Genomic DNA, 26,206 nt, shown 5'->3' with positions numbered 1-26,206 from the left:
CTGCTGCAATAATCATATTTAAACAAGGGATGCATTGATTAAAAGGAATTTGTATTTAGGGTCTTCTCTAAACTGTTGAATTTCGGTCTGCTGTTTATCAACTGCTATCAGAAATTTCAGCAATTCTAAGACCTCGAAGCTGCTGAATCGTTGAAAGCCAGAGTTATTAGCTTATAGTAAGGCCATCACAAATCTGAAACATTTTAGTACCACCAGTTTGAAACTGGCAGTTTCATTATTTATTATATTCGTAACTCGTAACCATGAAGGAAGTGTTTCCGACCCTACACTCAGAAAAAAAATCGCCCTGAATTTTAGAAAATCGCCATACTTTTTAAGCCAAAGGCAGCTCGCCTTGCCTTTTAGAAAAAATATTTCTAAAAATTAGAAAAATAACACTGTGCAGCATTTTTAGTGCTTTTTAAATTTACCTCGATGGATGCTATATTTTTGGATTCGTTACGAATTCCCAAGTTAAACTGCGTTTTCCAAAAAGTTCCCCGACGCAAGGATTCTTAGCAAAAGGACCTCAAAGTTCGAAAAATGCTGAAATTGGCCAACTTTGCGGAGCTCTCAGAGGCAAATGGATGCATGGTTTGATTCGATGTTAAAGTTAAAGTTTTTTAAAAGATACACCCTTTATCTTTTAAACCCCATAATTAAAAAATTTTTAAGATTTTTTTTAAGGCAGAAACAAATTTTAGAAAACATAGTCAAAAAACATAAAAATATACAGCTGCGGTCAAAATGGTAGTAGTGTTGCCGCCCTGTGTATTTAAAAGTTTGTTGTTGTAATTGATCTTTTCCTGGTAATATTGTATTGATTATAATTTTACTATTAGACTAATTGGATAAGAAAAAATTACAACATCAAACTTTTAAAAACACAAGGCGGCGACACTGCTACTATTTAGACCGCAGCTGTATGTTTTTCAGTTTTTTGACTATGTTTTTTGGAATTTATTTCTGCCTTAAAAAAAATCCTAAAATTATTTTATGTATGGGGTTAGAAAGATAAAGGGTGTATCTTTTAAAAAACTTTAACTTCGAACCAAGCCATGCATCCATTTGCCTCTGAGAGCTCCGCAAAGTTGGCCAATTTCAGCATTTTTCGAACTTTGAGGTCCTTTTGCTAAGAATCCTTGCGTCGGGGAACTCTTTGGAAAACGCAGTTTAACTTGGGAATTCGTAACGAATCCAAAAATATAGCATTCATCGAGGTTAATTTTTGATGCTGCATAGTGTAATTTCTAAAATTTAGGGTTAGTTTTTGCAAAATTGAATAAGAAGAAGAAAAAAAAATTGGGGAATCGGGAGTTATGCCGACTCCACCCCTCTGTCAGTGTGGGGTGTTGTTGTTGGGGTTCTCGTTTCTCAACTTATTTTTCTCTCCTCTATTTAAACATATGGATGACGTCACGATGCTTGTACACAAGCACACTTTTTTAATCTTAAATTGTAACTGAAATAATAACTGAAATTATTATATTATTTATTAATGATAAACATAAAAATCAAATAACTTACTATCTTGAGAAAAACATTTTGGTCGCTCGCGGGATTCGAACCCCTTACCTCACAGTTTGCAGTCAAACACTCTACTAGCTGCGCCAGGGAAGCATCACGAGAGGCGCTGTACAAAGTACATTCTCATTCTGTTCTCTTGGGTTCTAGGTTTATACTCTTATTTATCCATTATGTGTGTGTTAGCTTACCTAAATCCTTATTTGTATTAAATTTTAATGCGCCAAAAAAAAAAAAGTCGCAAAAAATGTCCGCCTCGACGTGGGATCGAACACACGCTTCCGAATATAAGCGTAGAAAACAAATAATCCGTTCGCATTAGACCCCTAGGCTACCAATTGAGCCAATTTTCTAAAATGTAAGGCGATTTTTTCTTAGTTTGAAAGAAAAATTTCTGAATAACAGAAAATTTTTCTAAAAGTGGATAACAAGAGGAGTTGATCTAATCAGGGTAAGTTTTTCTTATTATTTAGAAAAATATTTCTGAAAAATAGAAATATTTTCTGAATTTCAAGGCGATTTTCAAAGTATGGCGATTTTCTAAAATTTAGGGCGATTTTTTTTCTGAGTGTATGAAGTATATATTTATATATTCATGATCAAGATCAGTAGCCGAGGTGATCAGCTGTCTGTCTATTTGTATGAACGCTGAGATATCGGCAAAGCTATAATGTTAGGATTTCTTATGCAAATCCCTGGGACTCCCAGGATCGCAGCGCAAGTTTGTTTCACTGTAACGATTTTTGTTTAAATCTATATTTTATTTTATTTGATTTGTCGACCAATTTTTTAAATCATACCTGTCAATTTATATCTTTAGATATATCTATGGCAACTATAGTCGATTATTTCCCTGTACCCTAAGTTTAAACTTCCTGCTACAGTGTACAATAGATAAATACTAATGTTAGATAAAAAACTTATCGATAAATACTAAAATTTTTGTTCAAAAGTGACGTGATATTTGAAGTCATTTCTTAGAAAAAAGTCAAAAGTGACATAATATTTGAAGTAATTTCGTAGAAAAATTCATAGAGTTCTTTTCTGATAGGAAATCAATATATAAAAACTTTCCCAATTCTTTTTTATCTCCTATCACTTCTTATTTGTTTAAGCACTTATTGAAAAATTGGATAAATATTCAGTAAGGAAAACGTCTCACCGTTGCAAGCGTTGTCCAAAGCATAATCCTGAGGTTTTATTTCTCTTATAATTGGATTCTGGTTTGATTTTATATTGAATTTAGCTTTGAGCGATATATGATTTGGAATAAATATTTAAGGAGTACTATTTAATCATTTTAAAAACAAATTAATAGAATAAGAGAACACTAAAAAAAAAAAAAAATAATTTTTTTTTTTTAATTTTGTGTTGAATTGACAAAGTTTTACGGAATCCTGACCAAACCTGAAAATTGATTTCTTGCTGCTAATTGTTATGTGCATAAATTGCAGCTGCTATGTGCTCGGCGGCGGTGGCAATTGGAAATGCAGATGAGTTACGGTCGCCTCACCAAGTATTCCCTGTGATTTTAGAAAAATACAACCCAAACGGAATTCTCCTGTTTTTTATGCAGCGGAAATGCATCATTTGCAGTCGGCCCCCCGCGGTCGTCCCATCCCTCCGACGGTCAGCCGGTCGTCAACCGTGGTTCTTGTCAGTCCGATTGTTTACCCACACTCACACACAGGGGACACAACAACAAGCCGGTCCGCGAAATTAGTGCAAGTGCAACATGCCAGAAGTAAAACGAACCGAACCAAGAGGCGAATAAACTCTGTCGAATGCACGATGATTGGGGGAGGGAATGGGGGAAGGGCCGAATAAAAGTTGTTGCTATTTTTCATGTGCCACAAATAGATTGCAATCTGCACAACTGACGCCAAAATTTTGCATTCGCCATTCGGCGAGCTTTTTTCCCGTCATGCACCGCACTTTCATCGGGTATTTTTATTCGCCTGGTGGGTTAATTAAAATTTGATAATCGTACACAGAGGCAGAGGGCGGGCTTCAGATGGGTTATATAAGCATCCATCGAAATTGGGTCACAGCGCTCGGATCCAGTCGGTTTGTATGGCTGGGCCGTTTGCCGTTCGTATGTTTGTGCTGCTGCCGCCCAACGTGGAACGACCTTATCAAGGATTCTGGGTCAATATGCTTACGCCATTTTGTCGGCGCCTCGCTTGGGTGCGTTCCGTGTGTGGGTTTGGGTTATTAGAGGGCTTGTGCTTAGGGTGTATCGCTTTGTGGGTGGTACACTTGAGAATTCAATTCTACGCTAAAACAAAGGCGCCGCCCTCAGCGACCGGGCGGTCGGATGGCTCTGCTTTAGTTTAAGTTCCAGCGTTGCATGTCACACGTACTTAAAGTGCATTAAACTACTGCATTGACCTCGTTCGACTTCAGGTAATTGACATCTGGTCATGCAATTTAATACTAGGGCCCGGCCACTTGCTTATAAATAATATAATTGAATGCCAAAGGGCGTTTGGAAAAGTCCCCTAATTAGGTAAAATGATTCTATTAGTGAATCGAGGGAAGTAAGCTCATGAGCGAAGGACAATCGATACTTTTGAGGTAGTTGTTAGCACAGCGATAGTAAAGATTTATTCCCATTGATTTTAGGAGCACCAGATTGCATTGCTGTTTTACAAAAGCGCCACTTGACGGCCCGAGCGCAACAGCCTCCGTGGCGCAATTGGTTAGCGCGTTCGGCTGTTAACCGAAAGGTTGGTGGTTCGAGTCCACCCGGGGGCGATTGATTTTTTTTTATCGAGATACATTTTTTTTGTAGACAACAAATTTTTACTCAGCACAAATTTCACTGGTTCAAAAAGTTTCTACCAAAAATCGACAAAGTTAATATTTAAAAAAAGTTTTTCTTTAGTGTGAAATTGTTCGATGTATTTATTTTAAAATTAATTGAATTTGCTACAAACCATGAAATTAATTTAAAAAAAAACGTTTGCCATTGATTAATAAAATTAAAAAAATTCTAAAATCAAAAAAGTTATTACGCCCCCGGGTGGACTCGAACCACCAACCTTTCGGTTAACAGCCGAACGCGCTAACCAATTGCGCCACGGAGGCTACGAGAACTGCGCTATATTCTTTCTCCATTCAGATTATGAAAATAGTTAATGTAATGTTTGCGGCCTACGGCTGTTAAAAAAAATTTGCTTATTTTTAACATTAATAATTATGAATAACCTTTATCAATCCTATACATTATTGTACATGTTATAGTTGTTTCTAGAACTACGGGCTTATAGTCTGAAAAAGAATTGGTTTTACAACTACATATCCTAGAGTTAAAAAAAAATGTTCATGTAATATTAAGAATTCATCCTCGAACTCTGAGCAAAGCGATTTCTGTAGTAATTGTCTCCGGAATTGGTTTGAAAACTGAAATGTTTCGGGCTTTGCTTACAATCGATTTTGAACCGACCGCTGACATGAGCCTCCGTGGCGCAATTGGTTAGCGCGTTCGGCTGTTAACCGAAAGGTTGGTGGTTCGAGTCCACCCGGGGGCGGCTTAACTTTTTTTGTATTCTTTTTTTAACCAATTTTATTTTTTCTTTTGCAGCATAGGCACGAATTATGTGATTCCATGCGAATGGACACCATGAAGGCGTGGCCATGTTGACGACGAGCGGACAACAGCAATCAAAGCAAAAGCGCTCGACGATACCCAGCCACATTTTGTTGCAACAGCAATTAGCTGCCACTGCGGGCGCATCTCCGTCTGCCACAGGCGCCTCCACATCTTCTGCGCCCGCCAACAGAAGCCATGCCGCCTTGACCTTGCACGAGGCCAGTGCGAATGGCGGCGCAGTCGAGGATATACTGAGGTCCACACCCACGACAATTAAAATCGAGCCCATGCCGGACGTCATTGCCGTGAGCACGGCTGCCGGAGGATCCACCGTTGCAGCCACCGCAGCAGCAAGCACTTCTACTTCCAATAAGACGAGTTCGGCGGCTGCAGCTTCGACGTCGGCGGCAGCAGCCAACGGGCATTTGGTGCTAGTGCCCAACAAAAGGCCACGCTTAGATGTGTAAGTTAGCCCACAAAAAATCACGGCCACAAATAGCACTTATAATGTCATTTTTCCAGCCCCGAGGATTGGATGTCCACTCCTAGTCCAGGCAGCGTCCCCAGCTCTGCGCCGCCGCTCTCACCGTCGCCCGGCTCGCAGAATCACAGCTACAACATGTCCAACGGCTATGCATCGCCCATGTCCGCCGGAAGCTATGATCCCTACAGTCCCACCGGCAAAACAGGTGAGTTGTAGAACGAAATAAGAAGGAGTTCCAAGGTGTAGGATTCTGAAGGAGAAGTGTTACTTTGGTAGCCAAAGTGGAACCTTCAAAGGTTCGAAGTTGTCTTAGTATTAACAAAAATCCATTCGAAATGTTGGAAGTACTTTGCATGCTCAGTAAAAAAAAAGGAAAGGTAGATCAATATTAAAGTTATTTGTCAAAGGTGCAGGGAACCTCTTACATTTACTCCAATTCCATATTATTACATTTTTTGAATTAAGGCGCCATCCATTCTTCCTCTACCGTGAGAGTTATAATTTGCATAGTTTGGTAGCACCAATCTCTATCTGCCTTTCTGATTCTTGTTTCAGTTTAAGTTAAGTTTAAACTTTTTAAAGGAATTAATACATTTTCGATTTTTTCCTATTTTACGCTGCCGTAAAATGTAAAATGTAAATTTCTACATTTTCTGGCTGGCGCCACTTAACGGCTGTGTTCGAATAACCGTAGGTGGGACCACGTACTTCTATATGAACAGCGACGACCGATAGGTGGCGCTGTGTTGACGTAATGAAAATGTACATTACATTTTGTGGACGATGTTTCACAGCTGTTAAAATCCTCCTCAAAAATGTTAAAAGTGGAAGGCGTTATTTAACATTCAGAGAGTTAACATTAACTTAACATGTTAGGAGAGCCAAATAAATCTGATCTGCGTCGAAATACAAGTTAGTGTTCGCTTTTCTTTTTTAAAAGCGTTTTTTGTTTCCCGACTAATTTGTTTAAATCTGTAAAATAACTATAAAATTCCATAGTTCAGTTATAAAGATTTATTTATTGAAGGAACTAAAAATACAAATTAGGAAATTTTAGTATGGCATATTTAATCCAAGAAAACAAAAAACAAATAAAACGAAAAAAAAAAATAATTTTTTCTGTATACACCACAAAGTGTGGCCACCAAAAATTTTTTTAAAGAAAATCAACATTTAACACATCACTGTGTTTATATTCTAATCACGAACGATGGTCCTTCAAAGATTCCACTATTGTCAGAGAAATCTCTTCAAACCAAAATTTTCCCCAAAAGCAAGTCTTGGTGTCGCAGAACCGTTCCATAATGGAACCACAATAGTAAAGAATACATATTTATAAATACACCTGGGACTTTGCTAGATAAAGTTGACTTGATCCCATTTCTTGGTTGGAACATCGCGACAGCAAAAATTCTATATATAAATTTTGATTAAAATCAGGAAAATGTGTATGATGCAGGACAAAGGGAAGCCAAACAGAGAATTAGGCACGAACGGCACTTGGAATGGAATGAAATACACGCCCACGGGCTCAAATATATGTACAGACCAACACATAGACAGTGGACACACAGACATAAGCCGAGAACGTGCCTTTCACCTTTCACGTGAAAACGTGGCCAGCTTCAAGGTCATGGGCGCTGCAGACAAGGCAAATAAAAGGCCAAAAACCCCCGGGCAAGCCACCCAACCACCCATCCACCCACCGCAGAAGCTCCATTCGCATCCAGACGTGGAGCGAATGTAAGCCTCGAAATTACCAAAACGCGCCGCAGTCGGGACGAGCAGACAGACGGATGATTAGTCGGGGGAGGTTGGGCCGACTGACAATGGCAATAAAGTTGAAAGTTGAAGGTCACCAGACGATGACTACACACGCATACACAGCACCACGACGTCGACGTCGTTTTTTGGCACTAAATGCTCTCGACATCGTAAACTTTTCTGATGGAAAGCGGGCAGACTTTGAGGTGGGACCCCCGAAAGACCCCTCACCGCCAGACGAACGGACAAGCCAACGCCCGCCAGCCTCCGTTCTGTGGGTCCTGGAGGTTCCTTTTGGGTTGCTTTTACGACTCCTAAAATAAAATGGCCTCTGTCGGCCCGAAAATAATCGATCCTACACCTCAAAGCCCCCTCCCTCCCGCAAAGAAATTGTGCGTGCGCCTGAACTTCCCTCGCTTTCACTCCTCAGCTCACTTCACTCCAGTTTCAACTTGGGGATATGTCTGGCGGTGCGCGGGCTGCGACGACCCAAAAATCAACCAGAAAAGTGGGAGTTAACGGGAGGGGATTGGGAGAGTGTGCGTAATGAAATCATGCCAAGGCTGTTGCCGTTCGTTGTGAGGACAAACCGAGCAGACATCAGACAAAACCCTAGACCCTATCCTCTGTGGCGCTTCTTGTTTTTCTTGGCAATTTCACTTGCGATTGGTTTTTCTCTCTCTGTTTTGCGGGTTGGGTGCTGGAGGCTGTGTGCAATGTGGCGTATGCGCAATTCAAGAAACAATACTCCAAGGAAAAACCAAACCTTTCCACGTTTCGATTTTTTTTCCATCTCAGCACGCTTGATTTCTCGACTATTTTCCAACATTTTCTCAACAGTTTCATCTCATTGTTTTTGTCGTTTGGGGTTTTCGCCGTTCGCTTCGGTTGGTTGCTGGAATCGGTGATTTATGCGCGAGTGTGTAAGGATCAATAGCTCATTAATTGTCTGCTGCTGGCAAATAAAAATTCACTTAAATATACCAAAAAAAATATATTTTTTTAAATTTAAATAACTGATTTGAAAAAATATCTTATTGATATATTTCAAATATAAATTTGACATTAATCATATCGGTATTTAATTAATATGAAATATGTTTTACTGTTTAATTACCAAGTAAAAGAACCCTATAAAGTCTATCTATGTATTCTTGATCTCTTTTTGTGTAGAATGTAATATTGATGGAATCGTATTATGAAGTTGGTCATCAGACTAAAGGGTAACTGATAGTCGTATATTATGATTGTATACTTTTTGAGTAGGCTTTAACTATTGAAACAGTCAATAATGATCATCTTTAAAACTAATGTTTTGAATTCAATTAGGAAGTATATAGATTTTAAAAGTGATCGAAATATTTTATTTGTTCTCAAGTATCCACTTAATTACCTACTCAAGTTATATAAAATACACTATCGAAAAAAAACTGCCTTTCGTAATAAGCGACGTGCAATCTTTTCTTAAATTTCCGAACCCAAAAAATTCTCGTAACTCGCAAATTAGCATAAAAGCTGTTGGCTGCAGGCACTTTCCAGAGAAACCTTAGCCAAAACCAAACCAAATCGAATCGATCGCATCGATTGAGCACTGTATGCAATTAGGTTTGCCCTACCTAATGTCTAGACGGCCAAGCCCAGACTCGGCTTAATCTGCCAGGACACGCAATGCTGGGGAAAGAACGAAAGAAATAAAGAAGAAAAGGTTGGAGAAGGAGGAGGGAGCCCAGGGACAGAGGCTTCCAACAATGATTTTTCAATCATGCGCCTGAAACATGATAACCGTTGCCAGTCTGGCTCGGTGTCAGGCCTCTAAAAAGGCCCTGGATATCAAAGCCGGGGAACTGGTTTCGACCAAAACCCCCCTCCTCATGCCTTCGTTTCCTGATTGTGCCTTAGAATTTGTAGCTTGACCAAAATGCGATCCTTCGACTCTTCAAATTTGTCGCTGCGGTTCTGGTTCGTCTTGCTATTCAAGGACTTTGCGTCTGCGTTGGGCTTAAAGCAAAGGGACAGCAGATGCTTTTTTTTTGCCAGCAGGTACACTTGCTTGCCATTGTCCAAAAAGCCAAGGAGTAAAAAAAAAAATAAAAATAAAAAACCAAAAAACACACGAGTCTTGCCTTAGTGTGTCAAATGGTCTGCAGGGGTTGCTAAACCGCAACGGATGGACAGAGGGGCAGGAGGTCGGGGACGGGGGACGGACGGGCGGACTTTCGTAGCGGACCAAGACCAAAGTCCCTGCCATTGTGTTTGGGTCGGCACATGTTTGCGATTCTCTCTTCCATTCGTTCTCTTCGCTCTTGTTAGTGCTGGCTGTACATAAGCTTCTTTATATATAGTTTGACCTTGATCTTGAGCATATATATAGGTTTTTATGTATATGCATTGTATGTGAATACTTTTTTTTCCATGCGAGGAGGAAGACCGACCGGCTATGACTAAGTGCAGCAGCGGGAGGAAAAGGGAGCGATGAGTAGAGTCCGAAAATACAGGGTCTTCAAAAAATGTAAAGTAAAAAAAATTTCTGTTTTAAGTAAAAATTTTTTCCTTAAATAAAGTTTAAAAAGGTAAAAAAAAATTATTCCCACCAAAAAGAAGTTCGAAATTAATACTCATTTTATAATTTCCCTTAGGTTTAACAATACTTTACGAAGTTATATGATATTAATTACTTACAAAAACAAATTATATTTCTTCATCGAAAAAAATCGAATCTATCTATCTATGATATCTAACTAAAAATTATTAACATGAGTCTTAAATTAATATTTTTGGAAGTATTAACATGAATCTTGAATTAAATTAAACCTACAAAATATGAACTTTATAATATTATGATATTATAATATTATGAAATCAATATTACAGAGTACCTACATAGTTTACATAATTTATTATTAAATCAACACCACACTGTTTTAGTATGTGTATTATAATATTAATACACCGAGTACTAAGAGTTAAACTATGGATTTTTTTTGGTAGTATTCCATTTTTTGAGTATCTCTTAAAGCTTGGTTTTCTCTCGACAATTCGACAACAAATTCGTTTTTAAGGACTTTCTCGTCACCCTGTGCTTACCCACTGCGCTTTTAACCCAATTAACTTCCCAACTACAGCCATCTCACCGATGAAGGGTTAAAAACGAATTTGAAACCCTGGGGCAAAAGCGTTACCTAATATTGCTGCCACGCTGGTGTTGGTGCTCCTGTGGCCGTGTCTGTATGTAGCCTGTATATACGTATGTTTTCGATACGTGGAAACATAAATAGGCCAAATGCCATTAGCACAAGAGCCTCGTGCGACGCTGTCGATTCCAGAGTGGCGGGTTCTTGTTTGCTTTCAGCATTTCGGTATTTTATTTTTTGCTTTTTCGAATATATAAATGCAATATTCAAGGGGGTATGTGTGTGTGCTTCATGCAGAACCCGCACAATTAATTCCTGCAAAAAAAAAACCAACCAAAGCGAGCGAACAGAAGAAGAACCGAAAAAAATAACAAATTCCCCCGATACAAACACACGCACATACATACAAATGTGCACATTGTGTTTGTCCTTGAAATTCATGTGAAATTTTCGCTTTCATGATGACGATCAACTACATAATGAACCGGATAATGACAGGGATAATCATGTCGTTGTTGTTTTGACGAATACTTAGATCGGTGCTTCTCAGGCCCTAACTATAATCCCCCCTCGTCCATGTAGTCCAATAAACGTGAGCTACGTGCCACAATTGAGCTTTGGTCCTCTGTGCTTTTTTGGGAAAAAGAGAAAGTGTCGATTCCGAGGGACAAATTCAATTTGCATTTTAGCTTAGGGGCTTCCTTGCAACAGGTGATTAGGTTACTCTCAGTTGCTCTCGATTGGAGAAAATTCTTTTGTGCAAGGGAAGATTTAGGCGTAGAATCACCATAAGGTCGTGGTTCTACTTAAAAATTTTTTTTCTAAGTCGTGGCAACCTAAAGAATTTATCGTTTATTTACTAGGAGGACGACATAACTAAATAAAAAGCATTTTAAAATAAAAACATTTCGATTTTTTGAAGTGACGTAAGTCCTTCAGTAAAACGATAAATCTTTAACATTTCTGACGCATTTTTTTTTAAAGATAGAAGTTGATATAATAATTTTTGTTTAAATTATTAAAAAAAAAATTTAAAACTGATAATTCTGTTCCGTTTTTCTGATCCAAATGTGAATTAGATGTGATTCTCTAATTTAATAAAAAGGGGTAATAACATTATCAAATACCTAAAGAAATATTTCTAAAGAAAAACACATATCTGAAAATGATGTTAAATCTTCCAAAATTAAATACAATAAGATCCGTTCTTCAATTGAGTCTTCAATTCTCTTTCAATTAAATTGCAATATTTGCCAGCACTCAAATCTCTCCTTTCTCGCGCTCCTTTCTTTTTTTTCCCCCAGTGCAGTGCGAAATGAGAAGAGAAAACATTTGCGCAACACATTCGCTAGTGATTCTCGGTGCTGATTTTGCTGATATATTTGCGCTGGCATGGAAGTCTGTTTGGGTTTGAGTACATATATAAAATATATATCGCCTGTGTACACATGAATACTCATTGCTATTGCTGCTACTGTAGGCGTTGTTGTTGTTGTTGTTGCTGCTGCTGCTGCGCTGCTGTTTGCACTTTTTCGCGTATCGCACTTGGCCTTGAAATAATACAGCGAACTTTGGCTTTTGGCGAGTCGCGCAAGTTTATCGTGCATCTCTGTAAAAAGATAATTAATTTCATGGCAGCGGCTCTGATAATTACCGAGCGCATTTCATTTCATTTCTCTTTTTCTTGTTTTTTTCCATTTGGCTCGAACGCACACAATCGAATTCGCTCATATGTATATTTTTTAGCTGGTTGCATTTTGTCAACCGACGTTCGTACACGATCAAAAATATGAAAGCGACGGGCGACTTTCGTTTCACGAGGAGGGAGGAGGAAAGGAGGGGGAGGCAGTGGGAGCGGGATGTTCGTATACGCGAATACAGAAACACGCGCGATAATTTCCAAAATGTGCCAACAACAAAGCGCAACCCATTTCAAGGTCACACGCACACATCCACGCCCCCAGTCATTCAAGCAGCACTCACACACACACAAAGGTTCAATTTGGCAAAAATATTAAAAAAAGAAAAATACAAACAATAACAATAAACAGGCGGCGGTGATAATTTTCGCGTTATTCTTTTTCGGTTTTGTTGTACAGTCCGTTTCAATGCTGTACGAGCGAGTTTCTCAATATTCCGCAATTCGAAATATATTAATTGTAACTTTAATGTAATTAAGCACTGACGAAAGATTGGGGAAAAAATAGAGTGGAAACGTTTCATACGAATTTATCAATTTATTCATTGTTAATTTCACAATTTATTCCTTTTATACATTTATATATTTTATTTAAGTAATTTATACATTTTAGTTTATTTAATTATTTTGTCTCGACACCATAACATCAATCAATATTAATTATAATAATTAATAATTAATTTGGAATGCAGTAACAGCCCATTTTATGGCATCTTAAAAATGATTGATGAGCTATGGTAACTAATAAAGTAAATAAATATTTAATAGCTTTATAACGCTATGTGACGATCGCACTTTTAACCTTTAAAAAATTATCCTTATGATAACTTCGGATTGTCAAAGCTATAGCTTAATTCTTTTAGTTTTTATAAATACTTATACATAAACTAACTAAAAATTTGCTCGTATAGCAACTTTTATTGATTCATTGTGGCTCTTAAGAATTATCCATGCAATTATTTATACACTTTTATTCAAGTTGTATTTATTGCCTATACCTTGGACCTGAACCGCCGCCTACCCCGTCTCATGTTCTTTTTACTCGTGACAGCTTATTTATTATTATTAAATCAGGTCAGAGACCCATTAACACATATATACAGTGAGAGAAAGAGGGGCGGAGCGGGGACCCTGGGCATTGTATATTTCGTCAGTCGTCATCGTATACAGATGAATTTCTCCCCTCTTTTGGCTAAATGTGAGTGTGTTGGTGAGACAATTGTTTGAGTGCGTTTTTTTTTTTTTTTTTTTTTTTTTGCTGTGGGGTCAGTCAGACAGTCAGACAGTCAGCCAGTCGGCCTGTCCGTTGGTCACCCAGCCATTTGCTCGGTCCAACGTCATCAAAATGGCCGCTGAGCAAAACAAGTTGAAATGCCAGGGTGCTAAAAATACATTTCATTATTATACACCTAGGCTTCTCTTTCTAGTTGTTTCATTTTCGGCAGGAACACTAATGGGTAGGGAATTCATCAATGGACTTTGCGTTTTTAGGAGGTGAAAGCTTATGCAGATATAAGGAATGCGTAAAAAATTAAAATAAATAAATAATGGTAAATTAGTAAAATTAATTTTAAAAAATATAAGTTTTCGCCAACTTTTTAAAAATTACTACTTCCTTTCCTTCAGTTTACTTTATACCTAAAATGCATATTTATCATTTCGCTATCGCATATTGGTGCAATAAATATTGTGTATTCAGAAATCTTTCGCTGTCAGTAAGTGCATTGCACCCATTGTAATATTTGGCTATTAATCATAATCACACACCTGTATTTAAGCCGCCTCTTTACTTGGGCAAACGAGTAGCTACGAAAAAATCAATCAATATGGAGGAGAAAACTCAAATAAGATCGTGCTGATTTTCCTTCTTTAATATTATATCTGCTTTTAATTAATGGTCGCTGCAGACTGCCTTTTTCTTTCCCTCTTGCGCTTTAATTCTATTTGTGTTCTTTGCCAATTTATACTGTATGTGTAGATGTGTGTATACCCTTTACTCCTTTAGTTAAAGGGTATATTAATATCGGTAAGCTTAACCAAACCATCACAATATGATACTCCATTCAAAAGATAGTATTCTTGGTAAGACAAATGTTAGCTGGTTAACCAAAACTTAAAAATGTTGTGTAGCAGGTATTCCATAGTCGAGTCATTCGGTAATAGCATTCCTTCTTGTTGTACAATGTACATGTATTCCTTGCACTCGACGCTTTGGCATTTGTTGAGATAATCGCTCGTTTTTGTTGTACGTTGGTAATTTCCATTTGAAAGCGAAAGTCTTTACATACATATAACTTGTAGGTATACTTTCGTATCTATATTGCACTGCCGTCAGTCCGTCGCAAGTAAAAGATATTCATAGACATGCCACTTTGTGACTAACGAAAACCCCAGCCCTTTGATCAAGTTCAACGTATTAATTAAATTTATTTACCTGTTGTTCACTTCAATACAGCGAAAAAACATTTGATATATGTACACAATTTCGGTGTTTTATACTGCGAAAAACAAATGCTCAATTGGGGGGAAACAATGAACCTAAAACGCAATAAATTCTGATAATACCTGAACATGACTGCCAAAAAAGTCACACATACAAGCTGCATATGTACTTTACCCAATGTGTTTATATACACATGGGTATGAGAGAATTGAGAACAAAGCATTTCAAATCACTGCAGCAGAAATAAAAAAAAACAAAATTTGAGAACAAAGGCCAATGAAAGCCAATAAAATAAAACAAAAGAAAAAAACGAGAATACAGGGCAAATGTTACAAAAGAGAAAGCAAAAACAACAAATTACACAGGAACACAAAATTAAACTTTGTGAAATTTCCATGAACCATTTCAAGTTTTCCATGATATTTGGGTGCTCCTGAGTAAAAGTCCCATACAAAATTAATTTCCATCACCTACAGGTTCCGCGGTACACCTAAGAATACAAAAAACCGATGTTTTCCGACATTTTGAATTACGTGGCCAATATAAGTGGACTTACCTTTATTATTTTCGGTAAGACCTACTCTCAATACATCACGGCACTACTAAAAAATAGTCTCTATCGTGAAGCATTGCCCATGTCTTTGGAATTCGACGCCAAAGTTGAAACTCCCAAATATTCAAAATTTGTGAGATGAAAAAACAATTCTGAGAATTAAATTTTGAATGGAACTAATTTTAAATATTCATTGAATCGATTGTTTATTGTATTCTTTAATTTCGATTTTTAAGCGTTTTCATGAGGACATTTTATTGGATTTATTAAACAAATAAAACCGCTTTTTTGATTTTATTATCTACTCCTATTTGCTGTCAAATTTCAAATAAGTCAAGGCAACCTATAGAATGCGAGTAAATATGTATCTTTTTATATATAATATATAATATAAATTTATATTTATATTAAATAAAAAGGTCTTCCGAACATAATATTTTTAAGACGGCTTAGTAGCCGGCGATAATCCTTACATATTTAAGTTTAGTCAAAAAAAAAGAAATGGCCCCAAAAGACTCGTGTAAGTCATCTCCAAACAATTTTTGCTATGTTTGCGGATTATTTATTTCAATTAAAAGAAGAAGACCGAAAATAAAATATTAGTAAACTAAAAAAATAATTAAATGTTCTTACTATTGACTTCAAAATAAGAGGTTTTCAATTTCCTTTTTTTTCTGAGCCCTGAACTTGAAGATTCCCTTAATAATCCCCAGCACACACAAAAAAAAAACTTAGTAAAATCAACTGTAATAATTGTCAAACAGGCCCCAACCAGCAAAATTGTCAATTCTACTAAGTAAATAGTAATTTCACAACAACAAAATACACACAATTAGCAAAGACACAAACCCAAAGCAAAAACAAAATACACCTAACTATTTTAATAGTTACGTAACTATCTTTGTTGTTCAATTTTACCAAGCAACTTTTTTTGTGTGCAGTAATCAGCCAACATTGATGGACTCTACTTTCCTTGGTACCTCTTTTCTGTGGTGTGATGTGGTCTTTTGGTTCTATCCATATTGAAGGTCTTGAAAATGGCATCTGCCTAATATTTTTGCGTGCTGCTTCCATATCAAGTCTGCATTTGTCACAGCATGACTTGGGTACCCACACACAAAAAAACTTGCTTGGTAAAATTGACCAACAAAGATAGTTACGTAACTATTAAAATAGTTACGTGTATTTTGTTTTTGCTTTGGGTTTGTGTCTTTGCTAATTGTGTGTATTTTGTTGTTGTGAAATGACTATTTACTTAGTAGAATTGACAATTTTGCTGGTTGGGGCCTGTTTGACAATTATTACAGTTGATTTTACCAAGTTTTTTTTTTGTGTGCACGTTTTATCTTGATTTTGTATTTCCATGTTGAATACAATCTTGTAATTCCTGCATATTGTTTGGTTAATTGTGGTACTTCTTTTAATTGAAATAAATAATCCGCAAACATAGTAAAAATTGTTTGGAGATGACTTACACGAGTCTTTTGGGGCCATTTTTTTTTTTTGACTGAACTTAAATATGTAAGGATTATCGCCGGCTACTAAGCCGTCTTAAAAATATTATGTTAGGAAGACCTTTTTATTTAATATAAATGTAAATTTATATTACATATAAAAAGATACATATTTACTCGCATTCTATAGGTTGCCTTGACTTTTTTGAAATTTGACAGCAAATAGGAGTAGATAATAAAATCAAAAAAGCGGTTTTATTTGTTTAATAAATCCAATAAAATGTCCTCATGAAAACGCTTAAAAATCGAAATTAAAGAATACAATAAACAATCGATTCAATAAATATTTATAATTAGTTCCATTCAAAATTTAATTCTCAGAATTGTTTTTTCATCTCACAAATTTTGAAAATTTTGGGAGTTTCAACTTTGGCGTCGAATTCCAAAGACATGGGCAATGCTTCACGATAGAGACTATTTTTTAGTAGTGCCGTGATGTATTGAGAGTAGGTCCTACCGAAAATAATAAAGGTAAGTCCACTTATATTGGCCACGTAATTCAAAATATCGGAAAACATCGGTTTTTTGTATTCTTAGGTATACCGCGGAACCTGTAGGTGATGGAAAATAATTTTGTATGGGACTTTTACTCAGGAGCACCCAAATATCATGGAAAACTTGAAATGGTTCCTGGAAATTTTTGGCTGTGTACCTGTGTTATCAGAAATAAAGTTATACATTTTATAAAAAAAAGAATATAAATAAAATTCATAAAATCTTTTTAAAAATATTTTTTTTTCAATTCTCCAATAGTCAAAACTCTACAACCCATAAAATAATTAATTTTACCTAGAAATTTGTATATATTTTCATGAATATCATTTTGGAAAACAGTTCGTGAATGTTATTGTTTTAGGGCTGGGGAATTTTAACTCTTTATTATAGGTAAATATTATTGTGTGTAAACCATGTTTTGAAAAATATTAGTAAGATAATATAATATTTCCACCCTGTCTCATGTCATCAAACGATTCCATCTTATCCAATAAAAACTTGGAATAATTCGCAGACCCATTTCAGTCAAATATGAAATCGTTTGGTACGCCGTAGACAATGTGGCGTATGCGTAATATGAATCATACGCCGCGTAAGCCCGCCGCGCCCCCCACAAACACACGCACCGTCTGCAGCAAAATATTTCGCACTTGCTAAAATGCCCATTATTGTTGTTGCTGATTCTACATTGTGTGCGTAGAAAATTGTGCGTGTGACGATGGTTTCAGACTGTTATCGCTGGGGAACTCAATGAACCGCAGACAGAAAAAAAACAAAACCGAAGCCGAAAAAAATGGGAAATAAACACAATAAAGCAACAAACAATAATAAACTAAATCAAGAGCAGCAATGGCAAAAACTCTGATAGAAAGCTAGCAACAACAGCAAAAATTTTGCCATAAATAGTTGGCATTGTTGTTGTTGTTGCTGCAGCTGCTGTCGACTGAGAAAAGGGGTAGACGAAGCAATATAAAAACTATTGCGGTGGGTCAGGGTGAATGTGAAATGAAATAGAAATCTATGAATAGTTGTGAGCAGGCGGGGCGAGAGAATATCGGAGAGCGAGAGTCGCGACACTGAATGAAATGGAATTTCCCCCACAGCCCCTCGACTGATTAAGCGCAAAAAGAGCCAGCAAATTATCGTGTAATAGCGACGGGCCATGCAATAAAACGAGCACTGATCACATTCATTCTGATTATCTTTGCCATGGCCAACTCATCAAAGTCATTGATTCAATTTGCTTGCTCACGATAATTAGTTTGACCCGAATCAAAAGAACTAGATTGCGCACACTCAATGTGAGCTCAATTTAGCCATTTCGATGTATCTATGCCTGTATCTATCTAGCAGCTTTACGTTTATCTAATTTTCGTCTTTTTGCTGTTTAGCCGAAAAGAACTTGCTTCTGGACTACTTATATTGTCGGCTGTCGTCACAAGTGCCCGGCTAGCTCAGTCGGTAGAGCATGAGACTCTTAATCTCAGGGTCGTGGGTTCGAGCCCCACGTTGGGCGAATTTATTTTTTTCTTTTTTTTTTCTTGTCCAAATAGTATAAGTTACTTTAACAAAAATTATACGAAATTAAGGTATCTATACAAAATATCCTTTATTAAATGTTTAGTTTGAAATTTTTGTATCGTAATTTGCATTTCTGTACTTTTTATTAAAAAAATAAAAATGAAAAAAATTTCACTTCGATCCTGCCAGGAGTCGAACCTGGAATCTTCTGATCCGTAGTCAGACGCGTTATCCATTGCGCCACAGGACCGGTTGGCAAACAGCGGTTTTTGTGTCGTTTACTAGGGCGCTTCGTTTGCTTAGAAAATTCTTCAAGTTTTCTACGTATGCTTTGTTTGTTTTTCCATTCGACGGCAAGTGGAACCGGTATTTAAAATACTACCATCTTGCACGCTATTTTGTGCCAACGTATTTATTGTACTATTATAGATTTGATTAAAAATAAGCTGTAAAAGCTTTACCTTTTAAATTACTGTTTATTTGTCCGTGCCACTTCAGATATGCATAATATTGGTGGGTTCTTTTTATTCCAAAAGCACAGCAAGCAAAGAATAATACGAAACAACAATTTACTGGCATAGACAGGCAAACCAAGAGAATTGCAAATATTTGACCGACAAAACAACAACAACTAAAAAGTTCGTAAAATATATCAACAAAAAGCGAAGCAAAAATTCAAGTGATGGCAACACGTTTTTGCGCTTCGCAAAACAAGACACAAAGACGATGATTATGATAAAGGCGTGTGTGAGTGGGGGCAGTGCGGGGCGTGTCGCCTCGCCGCTGTATCCAACACTCACGTAGAGGCAGTCGGCGCAAAGAGGGAGTGGCAGGCGCAGGGCAGACACAGCAGTCACACCAGCCACAACAACGATTCGGCAATACAAAGGCAAAATGAAATTTTGCCAAAAAAAAAAAAACAAAACACAAATAAAAACAGACGAAATAAAAGTAAAAACAAAATGGCCGACGTCGGCTGCAATTTTGTATATAGAAATTTTCGTCTGGCCATTAGGAGGGGGGCGTTGGGAGGTGAAACGGCGGCCAAGAGCGAGATGGCAGCTCGTCTGAATGTACGGGGCATTTAAATAAAATTAGAATGGGAGTCATGAACACTTACACTTACTCCCTGCCCGTCTCCGTCTCAGTCTGCGGCTGTGTGCGTGTGCGAGTGTGTATCTTTTCGCTTTCGCATGACACAGATACACACGTTCGCAACCAGAGAACAAAACGTAGACGACACTTGATAGTGGGACAGCAGCGTCGAACGATGTCTCTCTAGCCCTGACCCTAATTTTTGGGTAAACAAAACGAAAGTTGGGCTCTTTGTATGGGGATCGCTGTCCTTTTTTTTTTAACCGTACTCCTAATCTGATCTAATCTCAAGGTGCCTTCGAAACAAAAAAAAATCGGTATGGTGTCAACGATCTTCTGCAATCCAAAGCACACTGACCCACACGATTGCCTGTTTGTTTTGGCACAGTTTTAGACTGACAGGTATATTAGATTGTTACGAAACGTAAAAAGAAGGAAGCATTCTTGATCAGCACACATTTCCATGTTCTTCTGTCTTCAATTTTTTTTTTAAAGGGTATAAATTTAGAACTTGCAATGTTATTTTGATACTACAATTTATTTGAGTATATTTTTTTTGTTGATAAAGCTACATTAAAAAAAAGTATTTTTTAGGAAATTAAATAATTATACAAAAAAAAAAAATATAAAATTAAAAAATGAATGACGAAAACAATGTTTATATATTTTTAAATATATAATTTTATTAAAAATTTTTTGAAGTTATATTTGTCATTTGGTAAATCTTGTAATTTTTTTTTTTTTTTTTTGTTACTTTGATCATTTTTTGAAAGCTGATGATTTATTAGCTCAAGCTTTTTTTGTGAAATTTGTAGAAATAATCTTACAATTAAAACTGATTTAAGTTAGAAATAAGTACACATATTTTTTAAAGGCATTTTGGTTTATAATTATTATCGGCAAACAATTAACTGATAGAAAACCCATCATCCTAGCGTTTACGGCTCAGCATGCGGAAAATGTTTCCATTCCTCCAGTTCTACCTACTGTTTAGACTGTAAATAAACAAATATCAAATGCATAAATGAGGGCATTATCTCAAGGTCGTTCCCAATTGTATTCGGCGCTGTCTATCTATTCACACACCCTCGCACTCGTTTTTGCTTTGGCGCCCACTTTCGTTTTCGCTTTTGTTTGATTTTTTCTATTTGCCATTTTTTTTTTTTTTTGGCAAATAACCTTGATAAAACGTAAACTATTTTTATCAGTGAGAGTGGAATGGGGCCAATGGCAGCGCAATTTCTGTTTGGGGTTAGTGTGCCAATTAACGATTAGATTATTCCGGCGCTCCCTCTCCGGTTTGTGGGTTAATGTGCGAACTTATTTGCGGTCGGCGGATTCTAATTCCTTGCCTGAAGCGGTAAGCAAATTAGCCATGAAAATGTCAGACGATGCTGGTCAAGTGTAAAGCGCCACGCGTAGTGGGTGATCTAAAAATAACCAACTATAATAAGCCAACTGCCGTCTACGACTTCCATTTGCGTAGGTGATTGGCATAAGACGCTGGCCAAAGAAATAAACACCGGCTAATGCGTCATCCATGTTGCACCAGGTTTATATGGGCGTGGCCAGTCAGGTAACTCGGCTCGAATGGTTATCAAGTGCATAACAATAAAAATGTTTAGGTAAAGTCGAACAGAATTACAAGATGCGGGCGCTCCAATGACGTTGGTTGTGTTACGAGACCCTGACCCAGTAATTGGGGTAATAGCGAGCCATAAAAATAGGACAAAGTACTGGTGAACATTATCTAATTAATTTTTCATTTTACTTTCATATACAGGACTCAAAGGTAAAGCTTGCAAAGCAGTAGTCAAGATTCCTTGAACTATTTTATAAAATTATTTTTCTTCTCATTGAAATAAAATATTTAACGTTCTTTATAATTTACTTGAAATCAAATAAAAAATGTATACTGAGGAGCACGAGTTTTTGAATTAGTTCAGTGACTTCATCCGTTCAATTATTTATACAGCATTCACCGCTAATCGATTTAGGCTTCATCAGCGTCATCATTGTCAAAGCAGACAGCGAAAACAGAAAATGCGAGTGCAGGGGCAGAAAGGGAAGACCCAATTCAGTGCACAATACTGATCCAGAATATACAATGAAATTGCATTTAAATGGCAATAAATCTAAATCAACAATGTGACAATCACAAATAAAAAACGAAATAAACCCGATTCCAGTTCCAAGTGTGTGCATGCATGCATGGGCGTAGAAAGGGGGAAAGAGGAGGGTGCGTAGGGTTAGCCCCCCAAAAACACCATGCAAAAACCCATGATACACACAATTATTTTTGAGAACCCCCCTAATCAAACCCCAGCTACGCCACTGAACACATGCATATACTCATGAGCCAGACAGGCAAATGACCCACAAAGTAGCCGCACAAAAACAACAATCGCGCTTCACTCGAACAAATGTAAATCAAATATGGCGACTCTCGATATGAGCAAATAAATTCGCGAAACCTTGTTGGCAACAAGGGGAAGGAAATTGGGAGGTGAAAAGAAGTAGGGACTAGGACTTGCACCCACAGACTTTGAACCACTGTGCCTGCGAGCATTTAACCTTGAGTCGGCAACTGATTACAAAATTGCAACGATAACTGCCACTGACCCCTTGGCAAAGAAAATAAAATGGAGAGTGCCGGCAGAATGGGCAGGGAGTGCTGAAGAAAGCAATCGCTTAATTCTGCCTTGATAAGTCACCGCCTTAGCAGTTCCATTCCCAGTTGGAACAAACAGACGACCGACTGGCAGACCGGCAGACAGGCATATTTTGCATTTATTTTGTTTCGTTTCCGCCAGATGTTGACATGAAGACCACCAAAGGGGGAGGGGCCGGAGGGGGTGGTAGGTGGTTAGGCAAATAAAAGCGATTTGGCGTGGCCCGAAGCACTTAGCGGAAATTGAATTTGAAATACAAATGAAATAAATCAACCGACTGGACTAGTTGACATTTCCGTTTAAAATACGTCAAATAGTGGGTATTCAAGTGGTTTTCTCAAAGAAAGATTTTCCTTTCATCGGGGGTCAAAGAAATGAGTATAACGCAGCTACTAAATTTTATCCCATCATCACAAATAAATAGATTGGTAAATAAACTAACAATTTTTTATATTTTTTTTTTGATGATTTTTTGTTTTTTCTTTCATATATATAACAAGAGAATTTTAATTTTGAAATGCAAAACGAAATCAACTAGATCATACCTGAAAAGAACCCAATGATTATTAGCACTTTGTAAAATCAATTCGACATACCCTGCAAATTGGCCAATTGCTCGGTGGACATAACAATGGGTAGCATCTGATCTGGACTGCTGGAAGTTATCAAATTTGGATCAGCGATTGGGCCAATATAGCACTTGCGCATCTTCATGTACTGCAGCCAGACATTCAGCTGCCCCTCACCCTCCCCCCTTGTGGCGCCCATGGACTCGGTATCCTTTCCGCCAGCGTTGTGCATATTACCATCGATGAGACTCTCGTTCACGAACATCTGGCGTGTGAGGTGAAAGTGGGTGTTGGTGATGTAGATATTCGATTGTGGTGGTTGCGGAATCTATGAAAAGAAGATAAGATGTTATAACTTTTTTGGTTTTAATGTCAACTAGATATTTTTTATTTTATTTCTATCCTGTAGGTTCCTTAATGGTTATGCAGATTTAATCTCTCGTGCTCTTAAGATTCTTATATTGTTTAAAACCAATTTATGAGTCATAATAAGGTTTTAAAACCATTTTACATTTTATTTCGGTTATGTGATTGTTCCCGATATGTTTTTTAAGGCAATTCTAGCCTGATTCTGATACGAATACGATTGAAATTTGGTTAAAATATAAATACATGAATAAATATAATGTTTTGTGCTCACCTGTTCCTGCATCACGGACCGCATAAAGTTCTCGCTGATTAAGTGGATGTTGCAGTCGCGCAGGTCGATCATCGTGCGCTCCATATTGAGGTTCTTTTCGCGCAGCTCCCGCACCTGTGCGTCCAGCTGGCGCTTGTCCCTCTCGTACAGTTGCAGGGTAAGGTCCCATTCGCTTTTGATTGAACGGACGTCGTACCATTGCTTTTGGCCAAGCAGCCGCTGCCCAAGGATCCGCTCGACGAGTTGGGTCAGTTTGGAGAGGCCGTAGATGCAGGCGAATATCCACAGGAAGCTCACGTACAACTCGAAGGAATTTATGCCCCTAACACTCACGTCCTTGCCTCCGTCGTATCCCCGCAGTCCCACTTTCGGGGAGCTGTCCCACATCAGTTCTGCTAATGTGAGGTTTTCCATGCTCGAAATTCTCGTGTTTCTGTTCAGTTTGCTTGTGATAATGATGGTGGAATCACGTATGAATTTTAAAAGCTGAAGTCTTCCCATTAAACTACTCTCCCAGCCTGCTTTGCTCTATAATTTACAATTTTATTAAGGGGTCTGTTTATGAAATTAGGATTAATTTGGTTATTGCACTTAATTTGATTTTCCATTTTAGTATAATTTTAATTCGATTACTATTATATACAAAAGTGTAACGAGTTTGTTTACAAGTTAATTTTTTGATAGCAGGAACAAATTTATAAATTGTATTCATCTAAAAATGATAAGCAAAGGAAGTTAACATTGTAAGAAATTGCGAGGTTTTTAAACAATTTGAATGTATATGTACCTATTATTTTTCTAAAATTGATAACAAGGTAACAAATAACATAAAAGTTTTTAATAGCGTATCAAGTTTTGCGATGATACAAGTATAATTTTTTAGACTTCAAAACATGTTAGGCTAACGATCTGAATTTTTTCAACGATTAGAAAATACGTTTAGGAAATAATTCGGCAAGGGCATTTGTTTACGACCATTATTTTTCCAACTTTATGAAAGGTTATATTTTAGGTCGGTATCGCAGATATTGTACACATACATGTGCTGGTTTGGGCTTTCCCACTTTGTTGACTTAATTAGGTAAAACTCGGCGCTTAGCGAGAAGCCAAAATGAGTAAGAACCGCAGCAATTGCGTCGCGACTCGTACAATGAACTTTCGGTGGGCGAACGATTATTCACATAAAACACCTACTTGTGAGTGTGAGTGTGTACATATATGCATTTCAAGAGTGCCAAAGCGACATCTGGCTGCCTAAATTAGTTGTTGGTGACAAATCGCTGAAATTTGAAAGAATTTGGGTTCATTGTTCATGCGTCGAAAAGCTGCAGATGCAAAAACCAATATTAAAATGTTTTTTTTGGTGAAGAACATTTTTTTGGTAAGCAAAAGCGCAATGAATAATCTTGTAAATTATTCATAATCTAAACTAATAATGACTAATTTGACATGTACTTAAACACAAATGAGCTGCTACAGCAAATCTTTCCCCATGGAATTCAAGTTCAAGGCAAATAAACTTTCGAATAAGAAAACAAAATGAATAAAAAACCAAACAGTGCGAAAATTTTGCACTAATTAATTGTTTGACATGCATACAAAGTGCTGCGACAGCAGCACAGCAGACTTCACACTTGATTAAATATGTGCAATTTAAAAATAATTTACAGAAGTTGGCCTTAGTTCGAGGGGTGGAGTGCGGGTAGTGAGGGGTGGTTGGTGGGTGCATAGGGAACCCAATTGAGTACAACGCAGTCTGTGTTGTGGCAAGTGCGTGGCTATTTCTGTAACCAGAAGCTTTTCATCGGTCAACGTTGTCAGCTGCTTACTGGAGCATTAGTGCCCAACGCCCCTCGGCAAAATCGCAGTGTCGCGTGTTGCACTTAGACCACTATTCTGGTGTAGGGTGTCCCTACACCACCCTATACCAACCTACAGCACCCTATACCAACCTACAACACCCTATGCCACCCTACCACTAAGCTAGAAAGATCATTAAAATGAGCTGGAATGGGCGGCGGCAACAAGTGTTTAGTTACCCCCACCACCTCTGAATGCTGATGAGTTTTTGTTTTTCGCCGTGCTGCGTTTCGATTTAACTGTGCAGGAAATTGTTATCGATAACTGACGGGACAAGGGCACGCCCACCCCACACTCAGTCTCCTGCTTAGTATGCAATCTGGGGGACTGGCTGTCAGTGGGCATTACGATCAAATTCGTTGGCACCCCGGAGGATGCCACACATTCACATACGCATTCCGAACTCATTTGTGGATAGTCGAATGCCAGAAACGCCTCAAATTGTCACTTTGAATAAAATAATGGGTCGTCAACATAAATCAGAAAATATATTTGAATTATCGCACGTAACATGAATATCGGACGTACAGTCCGTTTCGCTAAAGCACGATTGTATGCCAATAAATAAACAAAACTCTTTTGAAATCATGTATTCTATATTAATCACCATTCTTTAAATGGTTTTATTTATTTTTTTTATCTAAAAC

General features: G+C 37.5%; 2 protein-coding genes and 5 non-coding genes across 10 annotated transcripts in view; 4 read left to right on the top strand and 3 right to left on the bottom strand.

Moving 5' to 3' along the window:
* EcR (Ecdysone receptor) overlaps positions 1-26,206 on the top strand; it is an 87,222-nt gene that overhangs the window by 13,204 nt on the left and 47,812 nt on the right. For 3 of the 4 annotated variants that reach the window (XM_070213690.1, XM_070213689.1, XM_017147782.3), the window contains 2 exons: positions 5,111-5,582; positions 5,642-5,808. In XM_070213690.1, coding sequence (XP_070069791.1) covers positions 5,164-5,582; positions 5,642-5,808 — 586 coding nt within the window. In that variant the 5' untranslated portion in view covers positions 5,111-5,163. The remainder of the gene's footprint in view (positions 1-5,110; positions 5,583-5,641; positions 5,809-26,206) is intronic. The other variant, XM_070213691.1, reaches the window with a different exon arrangement.
* Positions 4,208-4,281, top strand: TRNAN-GUU (transfer RNA asparagine (anticodon GUU)). Its single transcript has one exon. It is a non-coding gene; the product is annotated as a tRNA-Asn (tRNA).
* On the bottom strand, positions 4,541-4,614 carry TRNAN-GUU (transfer RNA asparagine (anticodon GUU)). Its single transcript has one exon. It is a non-coding gene; the product is annotated as a tRNA-Asn (tRNA).
* TRNAN-GUU (transfer RNA asparagine (anticodon GUU)) lies at positions 4,984-5,057 on the top strand. The gene has a single exon. It is a non-coding gene; the product is annotated as a tRNA-Asn (tRNA).
* TRNAK-CUU (transfer RNA lysine (anticodon CUU)) lies at positions 18,646-18,718 on the top strand. The gene has a single exon. It is a non-coding gene; the product is annotated as a tRNA-Lys (tRNA).
* On the bottom strand, positions 18,901-18,973 carry TRNAR-ACG (transfer RNA arginine (anticodon ACG)). Its single transcript has one exon. It is a non-coding gene; the product is annotated as a tRNA-Arg (tRNA).
* Positions 22,926-24,215, bottom strand: LOC108061531 (uncharacterized). The gene is made up of 3 exons (XM_017147786.3): positions 23,700-24,215; positions 23,087-23,387; positions 22,926-23,035 (listed from the first exon to the last, which is right to left on the bottom strand). Exons 1-3 carry the CDS (start codon positions 24,198-24,200, stop codon positions 23,025-23,027), a joined length of 813 nt encoding a protein of 270 aa, XP_017003275.2. The 5' UTR covers positions 24,201-24,215; the 3' UTR covers positions 22,926-23,024.

Source organism: Drosophila takahashii, chromosome 2R (assembly GCF_030179915.1).
Source record: "Drosophila takahashii strain IR98-3 E-12201 chromosome 2R, DtakHiC1v2, whole genome shotgun sequence".
In the NCBI taxonomy this organism is placed as follows: domain Eukaryota; kingdom Metazoa; phylum Arthropoda; class Insecta; order Diptera; family Drosophilidae; genus Drosophila; species Drosophila takahashii.
This window is presented reverse-complemented; position numbering and strand designations above follow the sequence as displayed.

Bases quoted from the DNA above. Each gene is read 5' to 3' on its own strand.
- LOC108061531 (XM_017147786.3), bottom strand. From the start codon at position 24,200: ATGGGAAGACTTCAGCTTTTAAAATTCATACGTGATTCCACCATCATT. The intron at 23,388-23,699 runs GTGAGCACAAAA...TTCTTTTCATAG, and splicing joins GGTCCGTGATGCAGGAACAG to ATTCCGCAACCACCACAATC.